A 12,761-nucleotide genomic window follows, 5' to 3' on the forward strand; every position below is an offset into this window, starting at 1 on the left:
TTCAAGGCTCCCTCCCCTTTTTTCCTCCAGTCTTTATATCTGTCTTTCTCTCTCTATCTCTCTCTTTCTTCTCTCGCAACGTCTCGTTCTCGAGACGTTGTGCTTAATTCTAGCAGCTACTATCCGGCTGCGATAGGTTAATTATTGTTAGCGATTAACAATTACGTGAGTCAAACGTTTCCTTGGCAAGGACGCCACGACGGACGCAACCGCCGATCCTCTCTCGATCTTGTTCGTCGGTTGCTTGGAATGATCCGAGCGACAATTCTCGTCGATGCCGGACGTGGATTCCGCGATCCGTGTCCCGTAACGGACGCGATTAACCGATGACCTTTACGATGCTGATCGATTAATCGCCGGAAACCGTCGCGAAATTAAACAATCGATTAAGAAGTCTCTTCTCGCGCGTTTTCCTCTCACACGTTATCATCGGAATTGTGACGTATATTGTAAATGTAAAATATAAATGATCGTTTCATGTTTGTACAATAAAATGAGAAATGGATTTTTAGCAATTATTTGAAGAATATTAGAAGTAGACAGTTTTGACATTTTACATATGTTTTTCATTGATGACAATACAATATTTTTAAATCTTGGATATTTAGCTTTTTTTTATCTATTATGAACTTCTGCTTAACAACAGTATGACACGCTGCTCTTTGTGTAATTATTTGAAATAGAAAAAGTCGGTCTAATTTTATTGCGTAGGATATTTTTGAGATATTGAATCTAATTTTATGAGAAAAAATTGAAAAATGATAAAATAATATATTTTTAAAATTAAATGTTTAAATTTTATTGAAATTTTGAATTTTTTTTTCATTTCTTGAAGATTAGAAAAATAATAAATATTATTTCTTTAATTTCAATTAGATTCAGTATCTCAAAAATATTCTACGGAATAAAGTTAAATCGATTTTTTTCATTTTAGATAATTACACTCGTATCGGACAAATAAATGCTAAATATCTAAGATTTAAAAATACTGATATACTATTCAAACACCAATAAAAACATATAAAAACGCCAAAAAGATCAATTTGTAATATTTAAAAAAAAAAAATGTATTTTAAATTATTAATTGTTTATATTGTTAGAGTAGACTGGGTCTTTAATTTAGCGGATGACTTTGACTTTACAGTAACACGGAAGTGGTGAACGGAAACGTATAGGTACCTCATACGCCGTAGATAGATCATTAATAACGTCAGTGGAACGAGCCGCCGCCGGTCGCGTACGCCAAGTACATTAAACGTATAAATCCGTGATCTATTATTATTATACGCCGCGCGCGCATTACGCGGCTCTCCCTCATCGCAAATAATTTCCAATGTGTAATTCTCGACATTGATAATGAATAGTCGCGCGGGGATATATCATATTCGCGGGCGAGGACTTGCGACGTTTTCTCGTTTTCTTCGCGCGACACAAAAGGTCAGATATAAATATTATAGGATGTCTATTCTCTGAAAAAAATATGGCAAATCTGGAATTCTCAGGGATTACTTGTATCTAGAAAAATCAGAGAATTTTTATGGAATTTTACTGAGATTCAAGGAATTAAAAAAATAATTCTCTCTTTGAGAATTTTGCTTTCATATTGTGAACAGTCGGTAAGTCAAGTGGATTATGTGTTTAAAATATATTATAAATTATATCTATATTTTAGTGTTATATATTCGATGTTTTAACAAAAAATATTAATTGCAATACATTTTTTTTTTATTGTAATTTTTACTGACAGAAGGAAAATTTTATTATATATGCAAATGAAAAATATTTATGAAAGTTATTCAGTTTTTTTCAATACATTTACGAATCTAGTACTTGAAAGAGTTTCTCTGTGTTTTTCTCTTATTTGAGTAAGCGTTGGAAAACGCAAGCAATAAAAGAATTTATTTTAGAAAGTTGTACAAAAAAAAAAAAAAATTATTGAAATATTCTTTTTATCTAGAATTTTGAATAAAAATTTCACAAGGATTAAAAAATTTTTAGAAAAATTTTTTACAAAATTTACAAGTAGATTGTATTAGCTAGCCGGCCAATTGCGTCTCGGATTTATGTATCTCGTCGTAAATGCGCGAAATCGCGCACGCGAAGGCGTGCGAAAATTCGAGAACGTGCGTTTACGCCGTGCATCGTGATCGCTCTCCGAAACCGCAAAATCTCCGCGGATATCTCGATGTACCTTCGTGCGGTGCATCGAGACTGTATTTTCAGCAAACAGAATTCCATCGGTGGTTCTTGGTCATGTCGCGGTAATTGTCGTACCCTGCGGCGGGAATATTCTTCGCGTGACGAATGATCCAGAAACTGAAAATATTTACCTTATGTCAGTGCCAGTAGCGAAGAAAATCAAGTAGCAAATTACCCGGTTTAATTTTTTTTTTTTTGTAAGCAAATGTTTGAGCAAGTGTTGTTTACACAGCCGGTGTACCTCACGAGTTTTCGGGGCATTTATGCCGTCATTCTTACAAAAACAATAATTAGGAATCTGAAATCCGTAGAAAATTAGTCCCGAATATTACCGGAGATATAAAGGAGAGGTCGTCGGCCTTTTAAGGCGCCACGGTGGCGTCAAGTAACGTCAGGAAGAATTCAGTAAAAAATATACTTCGGGGAATTAAGAATTATCATCTTAAAGCGACGCGAATTACAAATCATAGTTCGACGACTCAATCTTCGAAGTGACGCGTGTTTAATCGCGCAGAAAATAAATTCGACATTTGGCCCTGATATTATTGAGAATTTTTTCCTTCGTCTTTAAATTATATATTAGAAGAGAATCCAGTCTTTCTCTGAGAGTTTTTGCCAAATTATTGGGGATCTTTATCGTGACAGATGAAGCCGTGGGCGATTTTTTCAGTCTCCCGATTCATTCTAGATGCATGTTATCATGAAATTTAAAGAGGATGTTCAACTCGATCTTCTCGTTATGTTACAGGCCGCCGGGAGATGCGTGGACCAGGTTGGCAACGATGGTGAATCTTTTAGAAAAATTAAATTATACCAGGATGACCTTGATTCAGGGCAAGGATTCCGAAGATCGCGAAGAGAATAAAGGTATGTTAGTTCCTAGTCTTTCCCTTGCGCGCGATAAATAATTTTTGCATCGATTTTTTAAAAAAATCATGCTACAAAAGTAATTAAAAAATCATCAGACTTGAGAAATTAAGGGCCCAATTTATTCTAATAGTATAAAATATTGATAATTTTTAGGAATTTTTTATAAAAAATATTAGAAATTGATCTGCTTTACATTTTTATTAATGTTTAAACAGTATGTTAATATTTTTAAATTGAATATTTAGCTTTCTTTGAAATATTTTTGTTTTTTCAAGACCTGACAAATATTAAATATTAATTTTTTAAATTTCAATTAGATTCAGTATCTTCAAAAAAAGTTTTTTATATTAAACAAAAAATTGATACTTGATCCATATCTACAAGATATTTGTGAGACCAACTTTGAAAGCAGTATTTTTGAGAAAAACGCGTTTGAAGTTTTTTATAAAAAATATTAGAAATTGATGCTTTACATTTTTATTAATCTTTAAACACTATGTTAATATGGTCTGTTTGAAAACCCGTGCGCTCTCCTATTCCAAATCATAATTGCATTGATTTTGTAAATTTTTTAATAAGATATATTCTTCAGATATACTTTCACAAAATATAGAAAAGATCGATTTTTTGATCTTTTAAAGTAGCCTGATCTCTTAAATGTATCTCGAAGATCGAACGCAAGTTACCAATATTTGATCTTGAAGTGCGCGAAACGAGAGGCAGTCGGGGGCTGCTCGACCGAGAGCAACGCGAGAGCGATTCTTTCGAGCGGGCAGACCTGGACCTGGAGGCTTAATCGAAAAAGTCGCGAGTTCCTCGAAGTGCCTACGAAGTCGGTGACCGGTCTGTTGACCTGTAGGTAGCTGGCGCGACGGTTGCGTAACGGTGAATACGTTCGACATGACCACTGCAGTGCCATTCTCTTGCGGCCGTTTACTAGCGTGTGGCCAATAGTCTTTCAGCATGCGTGCGAGCCGCATCAGCCACTACATGCTGCTCGCCGCGTTTACGTTATGAATACACAAATTGCATTGCCCCGAAGCTCATTCACGTGTACATCTTGAGACAACTCGACGACGTCTTCCGTTGATTTTTCTGTATACATGCATCTAGCACGCATCTTGTCGATACATTCGACCAAGTGGTACCGTTAAGCCTTTCAGATTGCGGATGGTTTTATGTGGAATTAATTATCATTTTAAAGCAACAATGTACAAATACATATAGCCTCTCTTGATTAGTTTTAATTCAAGAAGAAATATTACGTAATATTACGTCAATGTTTCTGAATTTTTTCTGAAGCAAAGAGACATTGCGCTACATTATAGGAAAAGTGTTAAAAGTTGGCCACTCTTGAAAATTGCCAATTTCAGTAGAAGCCGGCGACTACTATTGGTAGATCAAACTCGAAATCAGCTGATGATGGCGAATGAACCCGTACGAGTTTCATGAGAAAAGCACGATCAATTTTCCTACTTTCATCGGATCACCAGTTTCTATTTTCGTGGATCATTTGATCGGAAGTTTGGTCTCGAACTAGGTCTTCCAACGGATCCGGTCGCCTGGAAACGAGCATTCTAGTTTCGCGGCGCGTCCTTGCTCACGGTATACTTACCTCTAAACCGAGTATGTGCGTACTAAACGTCAGTGCGCGCGTTGCTCATAATGAATATCACACGGTGAGGTAGGACTGATCACACTGGCTGACTGGAATTGAGAAGTTTGTCAAGTTCACAGTCGTGAATTCTCTTACAGTTTTTCGCGTTAACATAGCTATTGCCTGTTTGTCCGAAAATCATCAACGAGATAATAAACACGTGGCATATTTTTTTTGTTATTATCTAAATTTAAATATCTCAACATTTTGATATATCTAGAAACGCTAAAAAATTGTGTTTGTATTTCTTATTTGAAAGATAAGAGAGAAGATTAAACTTTTATAAATATTATAAAAATATGCTTTAAAAAAAAACTTTAATATATATTCCTCTGGGATTTCTCTGCATACGAAAAAGTTTCTTTAAAATTGTATTTAATTTTTGCATCGCGGATTATTTTATGCTTATATTGCATTAGCAGAATTTAATGCTGGATGCGAAAGATGACCGGTCGCCAGAATGCGATCACATTTTATCGATTCTAAGGCGCGTTGCATAAACATCTGAGCTCCTTTCGCGATACGTGATATGGATCTTTGCGAATAAATTCAGGGTCAATCCTTCTCCGCATGGAGGATCCCCTCCTCTGCAAAAGGATCCGATTTGGCACGATCGCGGAATTTCATGCAAGAATTTCATCGTGCATACAGATCGTATCGAATTTTTACGTTTGCTTTTTAGACCTGGAGCTCGTAAAATTGCCGGAGGATGTCACCTTGGCAGGATTCACGCCGCTCATGTTGAATCCGCAAGATCCTTGCTACGTGGAGAAAACGGAAGACATGGTAAGTTACATTACGTCATATAAGATCGGGCTTTTGTTACTGATAATAAATTTGAAAATAGAATATTGCTTGTTTTACTTATAATTAGATTTATAAAAAAGAACGAAGAATATTTTAAGAAAAATTTCAAAGTCTGGAAAAGAATATTAGTATGTGAAGAATATTAGTGTCACCGTGAAGGTATCTTTCCGCGTTTGTCATGGGATAAATTCGCGATGTGTTTTCAGGAAGTGGCACAGGTGTGTCTGAGGATAAGCAAGATCCTCTTCTTCGGTCAAGTGTTCTTGTGCGGCTTGGAGACACCGGTGCTGAAACTGCAAAAGAGCGAAACCGGCGTCAGCGAATACGTCTCCGTGGTCGAGGCTTCGAGCACGAGTTCGCCGAGTTCGCCGCCGACACAGGTATGTTGGTAACTGTCGTAAATCTTAGTTACCCGCAGAAAGCGCGTATGTAGAGCCCCACGGATTCCGGATTCAATTTTCCGGATTCGAAGTAGATGAAAGAGACGAGGAGAGTTTTTATATCTTCAAATATCTTGTCTTTACTATCTTTTTGATACAATATATAATAATAATAATAAAATAATAAAAATATAAATATTACATATTGCAGCGGAGAAGAGGAAAATTGTTTTCAGTTACTTAAATAACTCGAATTAATTAATTTAATTAAATGAAAAATCATCAAGAAAAAAAAAATAAAAATTAAGAAACTAAAAATTAAATTAATTAAATTAAGTACTTTATTAATAACAATAAAAACAATTACATGAAAGTACCTCGTAATTACATTGAAGCAGAAAAGTAAAGATCGAGATTTACCTCTCCGGAATTTCTAATCCGTTAAATCCGATCGCTGCCACGGTTCATTATCCCAGGAACGGAATTAATTCACTTTCAGAGCGACTCGGAGCTCATGGTGGAGAGTTACAGCGAAGGGGAGGAGGAGCCGATTTCCACGTTGAGAAGATTACCCTCGTGTGGCAATGTGCCTGACGATACGACGACTCCCGTGGCGGCCGTCGAGATAAGGTCGCTGATCGAGAGGAAGGAAGAACTGGAGAGGCGGCAGCGGAAACAGGATCGACATCGACAACGGGTTCAGGTGAGTACGAGAAACATCTCACAGTTGATATCCTGCATAGCCGGGAATGATGTATCGATCCATCGACGCGATAAAATTGCGTCGTAATGAAGCGCCACTTATATTACGCATTATTACCTCGAAATTGTCTGGCTTAAAATTATTTGAATTGATCATTGTCGCTATGAACGATATAATAAACGCTTATAGAAAATTCTAATAATATTGCCTCGATTATCGGTATTCAATCCTTGCTCAATCGAACGTTATGCGTACAGAGTGGCGACGAGATACGCGTGCAAGTTTATTTTTATATGTCATGATATGATCATTGTTGATATATAATATTAGAAAAAATATTGAAATATTAAGATTAAAAAAATTTTATTACATCTCCGTGTATATAATAATATATACACTTTAATATTTATAAAGACTGGAATTCTTATTATAAGAAAACGATTAAATAATTCTACGCATCACATTAAATCTATGCAAATTATTATATTAAACGAGCACGATTGAATTTTTAATAATTTGGGAATTCAATGAGCAATCTTGCCTGTTCGAAATTTAGCTCACGCTGATATCCATCGTTTATGGATATCGCTGTTAAATAATTGTCTACCACGCGTTATTAATTTAATCGTCTGTGCCATGCTTTTCTCCTTGTCGTCCACCTGCCTTCTCGTCTTGAAAAAGCCGACAATGTAGTGAAATATATTCTACGTGGCTAAGTCAAACTAAATCAAGAGATTATAACGCGCGTTTGCCACCACGCGAAAGGAACAGAAGATGCTGCACCTCTTTTCTTCTTCTCATCCTCCTTTTCCCCTTTCTTTCTCGTTTTTTTCGCATTCCTCCATCCCCTGTCATACCACCCTTCTCTGCCCTACCGTCCTTTTATTTCGAATCGTGCGATCCTCTCTCACCGCAGACTTTCGCACAGCACGCAAGCCCGCCGTTTTTATTTACGGCATCGAAACTCCTCTTTTTTGCATATTTATTATCTTACCCCAGCTTGGGGCCGGATTTTGTGCATACTATGTGGTCGGCCACGTACTCTCTCTCCTTCATGGAGCGATATCTTTCTTCTCGAAAAAAAAAAAGCAACGAGGGAAAGGAGTAGGCTGGCCAGAGATCCTGTACATGCACGATTGTTCTGTTCTTCAGCTCGATTTTTTTTTTTTCGCGTGGATATAACTCTCATTTTTTTGAAGTTACAAGCACTGATATATGTATATTTATTAATTAAACAAATAACATTAATGAAAAATACGATTGAAAACTTCAAAACGCATTAATCAGAAGTAAATAAATTTACTTTATCTTTACGTTATGATTTATGATCTGCGACTATAAAATTTAGCGAGAATTTTCTCCTTGAGAAAATACAAGCTTAATCAAACTTTTTCATCACGGTATCTAAAAAATCGCTATAAATTTCTCGTATTTCTTGAATTTTTCGACCGACGCTTTTATCGGGGAACGAAACTGGAGACAAAATACGAGTCTCGGCCCCGCGTAGCTCTCGATCGTAGAATTGTTTCGAGGATAAAGTTCAATGGAAGACCAGTGTGACCTCGCCGAAATAAATAACCGTCCTATCGTAGCTGTCGGTAGTTTGTTCGACAGCCCCATGCAGTTTTATCGCAAGCCGTCTTTCTGCGCGGTTCGCGGATACTGTGCTTTTTTTTTTTTTACTCGGATGTTTCCACATTCGATCGGCTTTTCCTTCTGCAAGGCGCGATAACGACCTACGTTAAATTTCTATGGGCTATTTATACTCCGCAAATCCAATTTTTTTTTCTTTGTACAATTTGTTTTCTCGATAGAAGATTTTAGAACTCACAGAGTTTAAAACTGCATCGCGAATACATATACCTATCGTAAAATACAGTTTTTTCAGATTTATGTTTCGTATATTTGTATTATTGCATCAAAGTATTATAACTCATATATTCATTTATTATATATGTTATTTATTCATTATTATTTATTTATATATTATGTATATATATATATATATATATATATATATATATATATATATTACTTATTATATATATATATATATACATACATTATTTACATATTTTATTTTTATTTATCTATATGTATTTATTTATTTATAATATATTTCATATTTGTATTGGTATTCGATATTTGTATGTACAACGAGAATATAATGAAAATAGAATATTATATGATTTAATACTATAATTTTTCGAGAGTTAAATAATCTTCCACATATACACATGATTGCACGAGTCTCTCTTTAAGAGATAGTTCTTCTCACGAAAATTTGGGTTAAAGTTCCTCACTTTTAACGTCATCGGAATACTATGTCGCTGAAATCAACTATGATAACGTCTGAAATCCGCAGGTCACTTTTGACGCTTGAATGAACCTGTCTCGGGATCTAGAACAGTCCTGTTGCACGCGTAATACCTTGGAACCAGTTTTTCCGCGGACAACGGTGACTCTAAATTATGCCACTCGAGTCGAGTGAATTGCGTTTTGCATTCTTGCCAAGCTTCGAATTACTTTAACGCAAATTAATTCGCTGAAATTTCGCGTGTGTTACACTGTTGAATATTGCGAACCGGTTAAATCGTGAATTCCAAACCAGATTACATTAGTAGTCGCTCGTTGGATAATTTTTCAATTTTACCGTATTTTAGGATCTAAATTCGGCCGAGCCTTGTTTCGAGACGAAAGAGAGAGGCAGATACCGTTTTTCCGGAGAGATTAATTAATTAATTAATTAATTAATTAATTAATCAATTATAACATAATGTTTTTAATGTTACGCTGATTTCATAATTCCCGTAACGCCAGAATCAGTAACTGTAATCTGAAATTGTAAGTCAGTTACGTGAGAAATTACATTAGTCGCTTTTCGAACAAAAAAGTTTTGACAAGATAATATATTATTTACATAAATCAAATCTATAGATTAGTTTATATAAAAAAAAATTCATAATCAATACTCTTTTACTTAAATTCAAAGGATATAAAATTCAGAAAACATATATCAATTTTTTTTGTCTGCATCCAATTCTTTTTAGATCTTTTATCTTTTATTCTTTTAGATCTTATTATCTCTAATTACACAATATATGTATATGTATATAAACGATGGGTTATATTAATTCATATTGAGAGAAGTTTTATCTTGCGATGAAATCTTTATTTTTAGTCCGCCGATCGTTTTACTCGTATGTGTGCCAAACGAGAGCACGGCTTGAAAGTCGCGTGTTTTGCAAATAGCCACGTTACATGGGATAACTTTTTGCGGAGATTTTTTGCCTGTCGGTCGCACAATCAAATACGCATTTCGTTCGTCGCTCGTCATATGCTTATTGCATTCTCTCACCGAAGAAGCTGTAAACCCCCATCGGTCACGTCGATTAAAACGATATTCCCTTCCTATTGTTATATACGTGAAAAAAAAAGAGACAATTTACGAAACGGATAAAAAGCTCTCCGCCGGGATTCGTCTAATTGTTGTGTTTAGTGATAATAGCATTATCGCGACGCGAACGAATTGCGTTTGCGAACCAGAATTTACATTGTGTATCACTAACTCCGTAACCAATTAATCCTTCATTTGCATTGTCCGTGATTTTCGATTATATTTCCTTTTTGTGCACAACATGGTCCGTCATGCTTGGTCGATGAACCATGTATGATTCACGGATTCAGGATAACATCGTAATACGTCTTGACCACGGGTTCTTTTGATACGAAGGATATCTAATAATAACTTTTCTCTCTTTTCTCCTTTTCTCGCTTTTGTCGAATATTTATTTCTCATAAAAGAGATTCATATTTTTCTCGCGAGTCTCTTCTGATTTTTTGGAAGATCCGAACGTTTATAATAATTGCTCGAGTGTGACAGGACATTATTTATTTTATTCATTAAATCGATTTTGAGGAAAAAAATATGTTACTCCATTTTTCTTGACATATAAATAAATTTGTTCTTTCAAGACTCGACTAAAATCGGGATGTCAAAACTCGTTTGTTGATGAAAAAAAAAAAAATGGGAAAGAGGTACGATATATTAGTACGCATTTTACATGCTGCTTGAAATATGAAATGGGTTAGCTCTATACATAATAAGCATTCGCCACGCCTGTGTCCCGCTGTTGAAATATCGAACGGGTTCGCCTCTCGTTGCGGTCGGACGACGTAGAGATGATCGGGCGCGATCTATGGGAAAAAGAACGGAAAGAGAGGGATAACGGTAACGCACCCGAAGGATGTTGCAAGAAACGATTCATTTCCTCGAGACATTTTTTTTTTCATCTGCGTATATTGGTTCTACGAGTGTACTGATTCCTATTCAAGATTGCGCCTTAATTTCCACCGCGGAATTGCTATAATATCGGAATAACTATTTCTTTTTCTCTCTCTTTTTCTCTTTCATTTCCTTTCTTTTAGAGATGGACTCAATTTATTTATAAGCAATTTAAAAAGAAAAAATTAAAAGAAAAATATTTACAAAAATTTAAAAAAAAGAGAAAACTAAAAGAAAAATATTTAACATAGATAATACATGACGTAATATTCAAAGTAATTGAAATTGCAATTGAAAAAAGAAAAAAAAGTTATGACCCGCATACACACACACACACATACATAGAAGGAAATTATGCTGAATATATAAAAAAAAATGTTAAATAAATTTATATTATGTATATAGCAATATATTTCTTTTTTTCTTATTTCTCTAATAAATAAATTAGTATGGCGGTTTAATAACAGTTTATTTGATTGAAGCTTACCTTGTGCCGGAACGTGACTTTCGCACGTGCGTTGAAGCACTCTCAAGGCGAAACTGATGAAATAATCGCTTACGTACCCCATTCTGAAGTGTGCTATTAATTTATTACGATCCCTCGCATTCTTATGCGTCGATACCTTGCGAGTCTTTCGTTCCAAACGTATACTCGCGAATCTCGGGATATTTAAACTGGCTTCACGAGAGGTAGAAAACGGCTTCAACGATCTCTTAACACGCCATTCGCTCCTCTATGTGCGAGGCTTCTATTTAAAGGTTTATTACGCCAATTAAATCCGCTTCATATACCGAGAGTTCTCTCTCTCTCTCTCTTTTTTTCTCTCTCTAGGTATTCTCCACCGCGGATGCGAAGGTTATCCTGGAATCTCCATCCTGCCGTTTCTCCTACGCGCACCTCTATCGTTTCTTTTCTCTCTCCCTATATTTCTGTTACTAGATCGCGAACATTCATAAAGTTATGAGGAGTGGCGTCTTCTAACATGGATGAACGACCGAGGTTCTAGAGCCCCATAGCTTGTCGTAATCTCATCGTGAATGATATGAAGGCATTTTGGCTTACTATCTTTTCTTATTGTTATATTACATTTTATTTTATTTTAAAATAAATTAACGTTAAATTATTTAATTATGAGATTAAATTGATTAAATTAATTTAATGAATTTAATTAAATTGTTACGTGCGTATTATGATGAAAAAAAAAAGTGAGAATAATGGAAAGATGAAACAATATTTTTTCGGAGAATAATCGAAAAAAAATCCGAATATGCAACACGAGAATATTAAAACTAATAATTGACGAGGATTAATTGGCAGTTATAAAAGACGGAGATAAAAAATAGCGTTGAAAATTATCTTGGATGAAGCAATTTTCGATGACCTAACCGCACGATTAAATTACAATTTTCAATTATGAGAATCTATGTCGATGAAATAATTGTTGTGAAACAAACTTGCCAAATAATCTAAAGAGAGCGCAAAAAGTTAGGTACTATTATAATTAATTATAATATTTATATAATACTTATAATTTTGTGTATCTTTTTGTTGTGCGGTCTTTCATTACACTCTGAAGATCCTACGCGTATTGCGTATATCTAAAATTCGCCTCTGGTGATGAACGCGAGAAGACGGTTGAAAAGTTTTAACTCGCGTGCCTCAAAAAGAAAAGAAGAAAAAAAAAAAAAAGCGAAGCGATCTCTCACGCTCACGACGTTGTCTCCCTAACGGATGGGAGAGGCGGATCTTCTCGGTTTTGCTTTGGCGGTTTCCTTTTTTCGTATTGCGATTCAACGAGTGTTTTTGTAGTTTCTGCACGCTTTGACGAGTAAACGTGTTTTAAGGTGTACTTAAAAGAG

General features: G+C 35.2%; 1 protein-coding gene and 1 long non-coding RNA gene across 6 annotated transcripts in view; one reads left to right on the forward strand and one right to left on the reverse strand.

Annotated features, from left to right (window-relative positions):
- Nucleotides 1-12,761, forward strand: part of LOC126848602 (telomerase-binding protein EST1A) — a 95,986-nt gene that overhangs the window by 58,255 nt on the left and 24,970 nt on the right. For all 5 annotated transcript variants that reach the window (XM_050589596.1, XM_050589597.1, XM_050589599.1 and 2 more), the window contains exons 20-23: nt 2,948-3,066; nt 5,409-5,512; nt 5,740-5,913; nt 6,413-6,616. In XM_050589596.1, coding sequence (XP_050445553.1) covers nt 2,948-3,066; nt 5,409-5,512; nt 5,740-5,913; nt 6,413-6,616 — 601 coding nt within the window. The remainder of the gene's footprint in view (nt 1-2,947; nt 3,067-5,408; nt 5,513-5,739; nt 5,914-6,412; nt 6,617-12,761) is intronic.
- The window catches only part of LOC126848628 (uncharacterized), a 69,707-nt gene that overhangs the window by 11,430 nt on the left and 45,516 nt on the right, over nt 1-12,761 (reverse strand). The window lies entirely within an intron of this gene.

Source organism: Cataglyphis hispanica, chromosome 4 (genome assembly GCF_021464435.1).
Source record: "Cataglyphis hispanica isolate Lineage 1 chromosome 4, ULB_Chis1_1.0, whole genome shotgun sequence".
NCBI lineage: Eukaryota > Metazoa > Arthropoda > Insecta > Hymenoptera > Formicidae > Cataglyphis > Cataglyphis hispanica.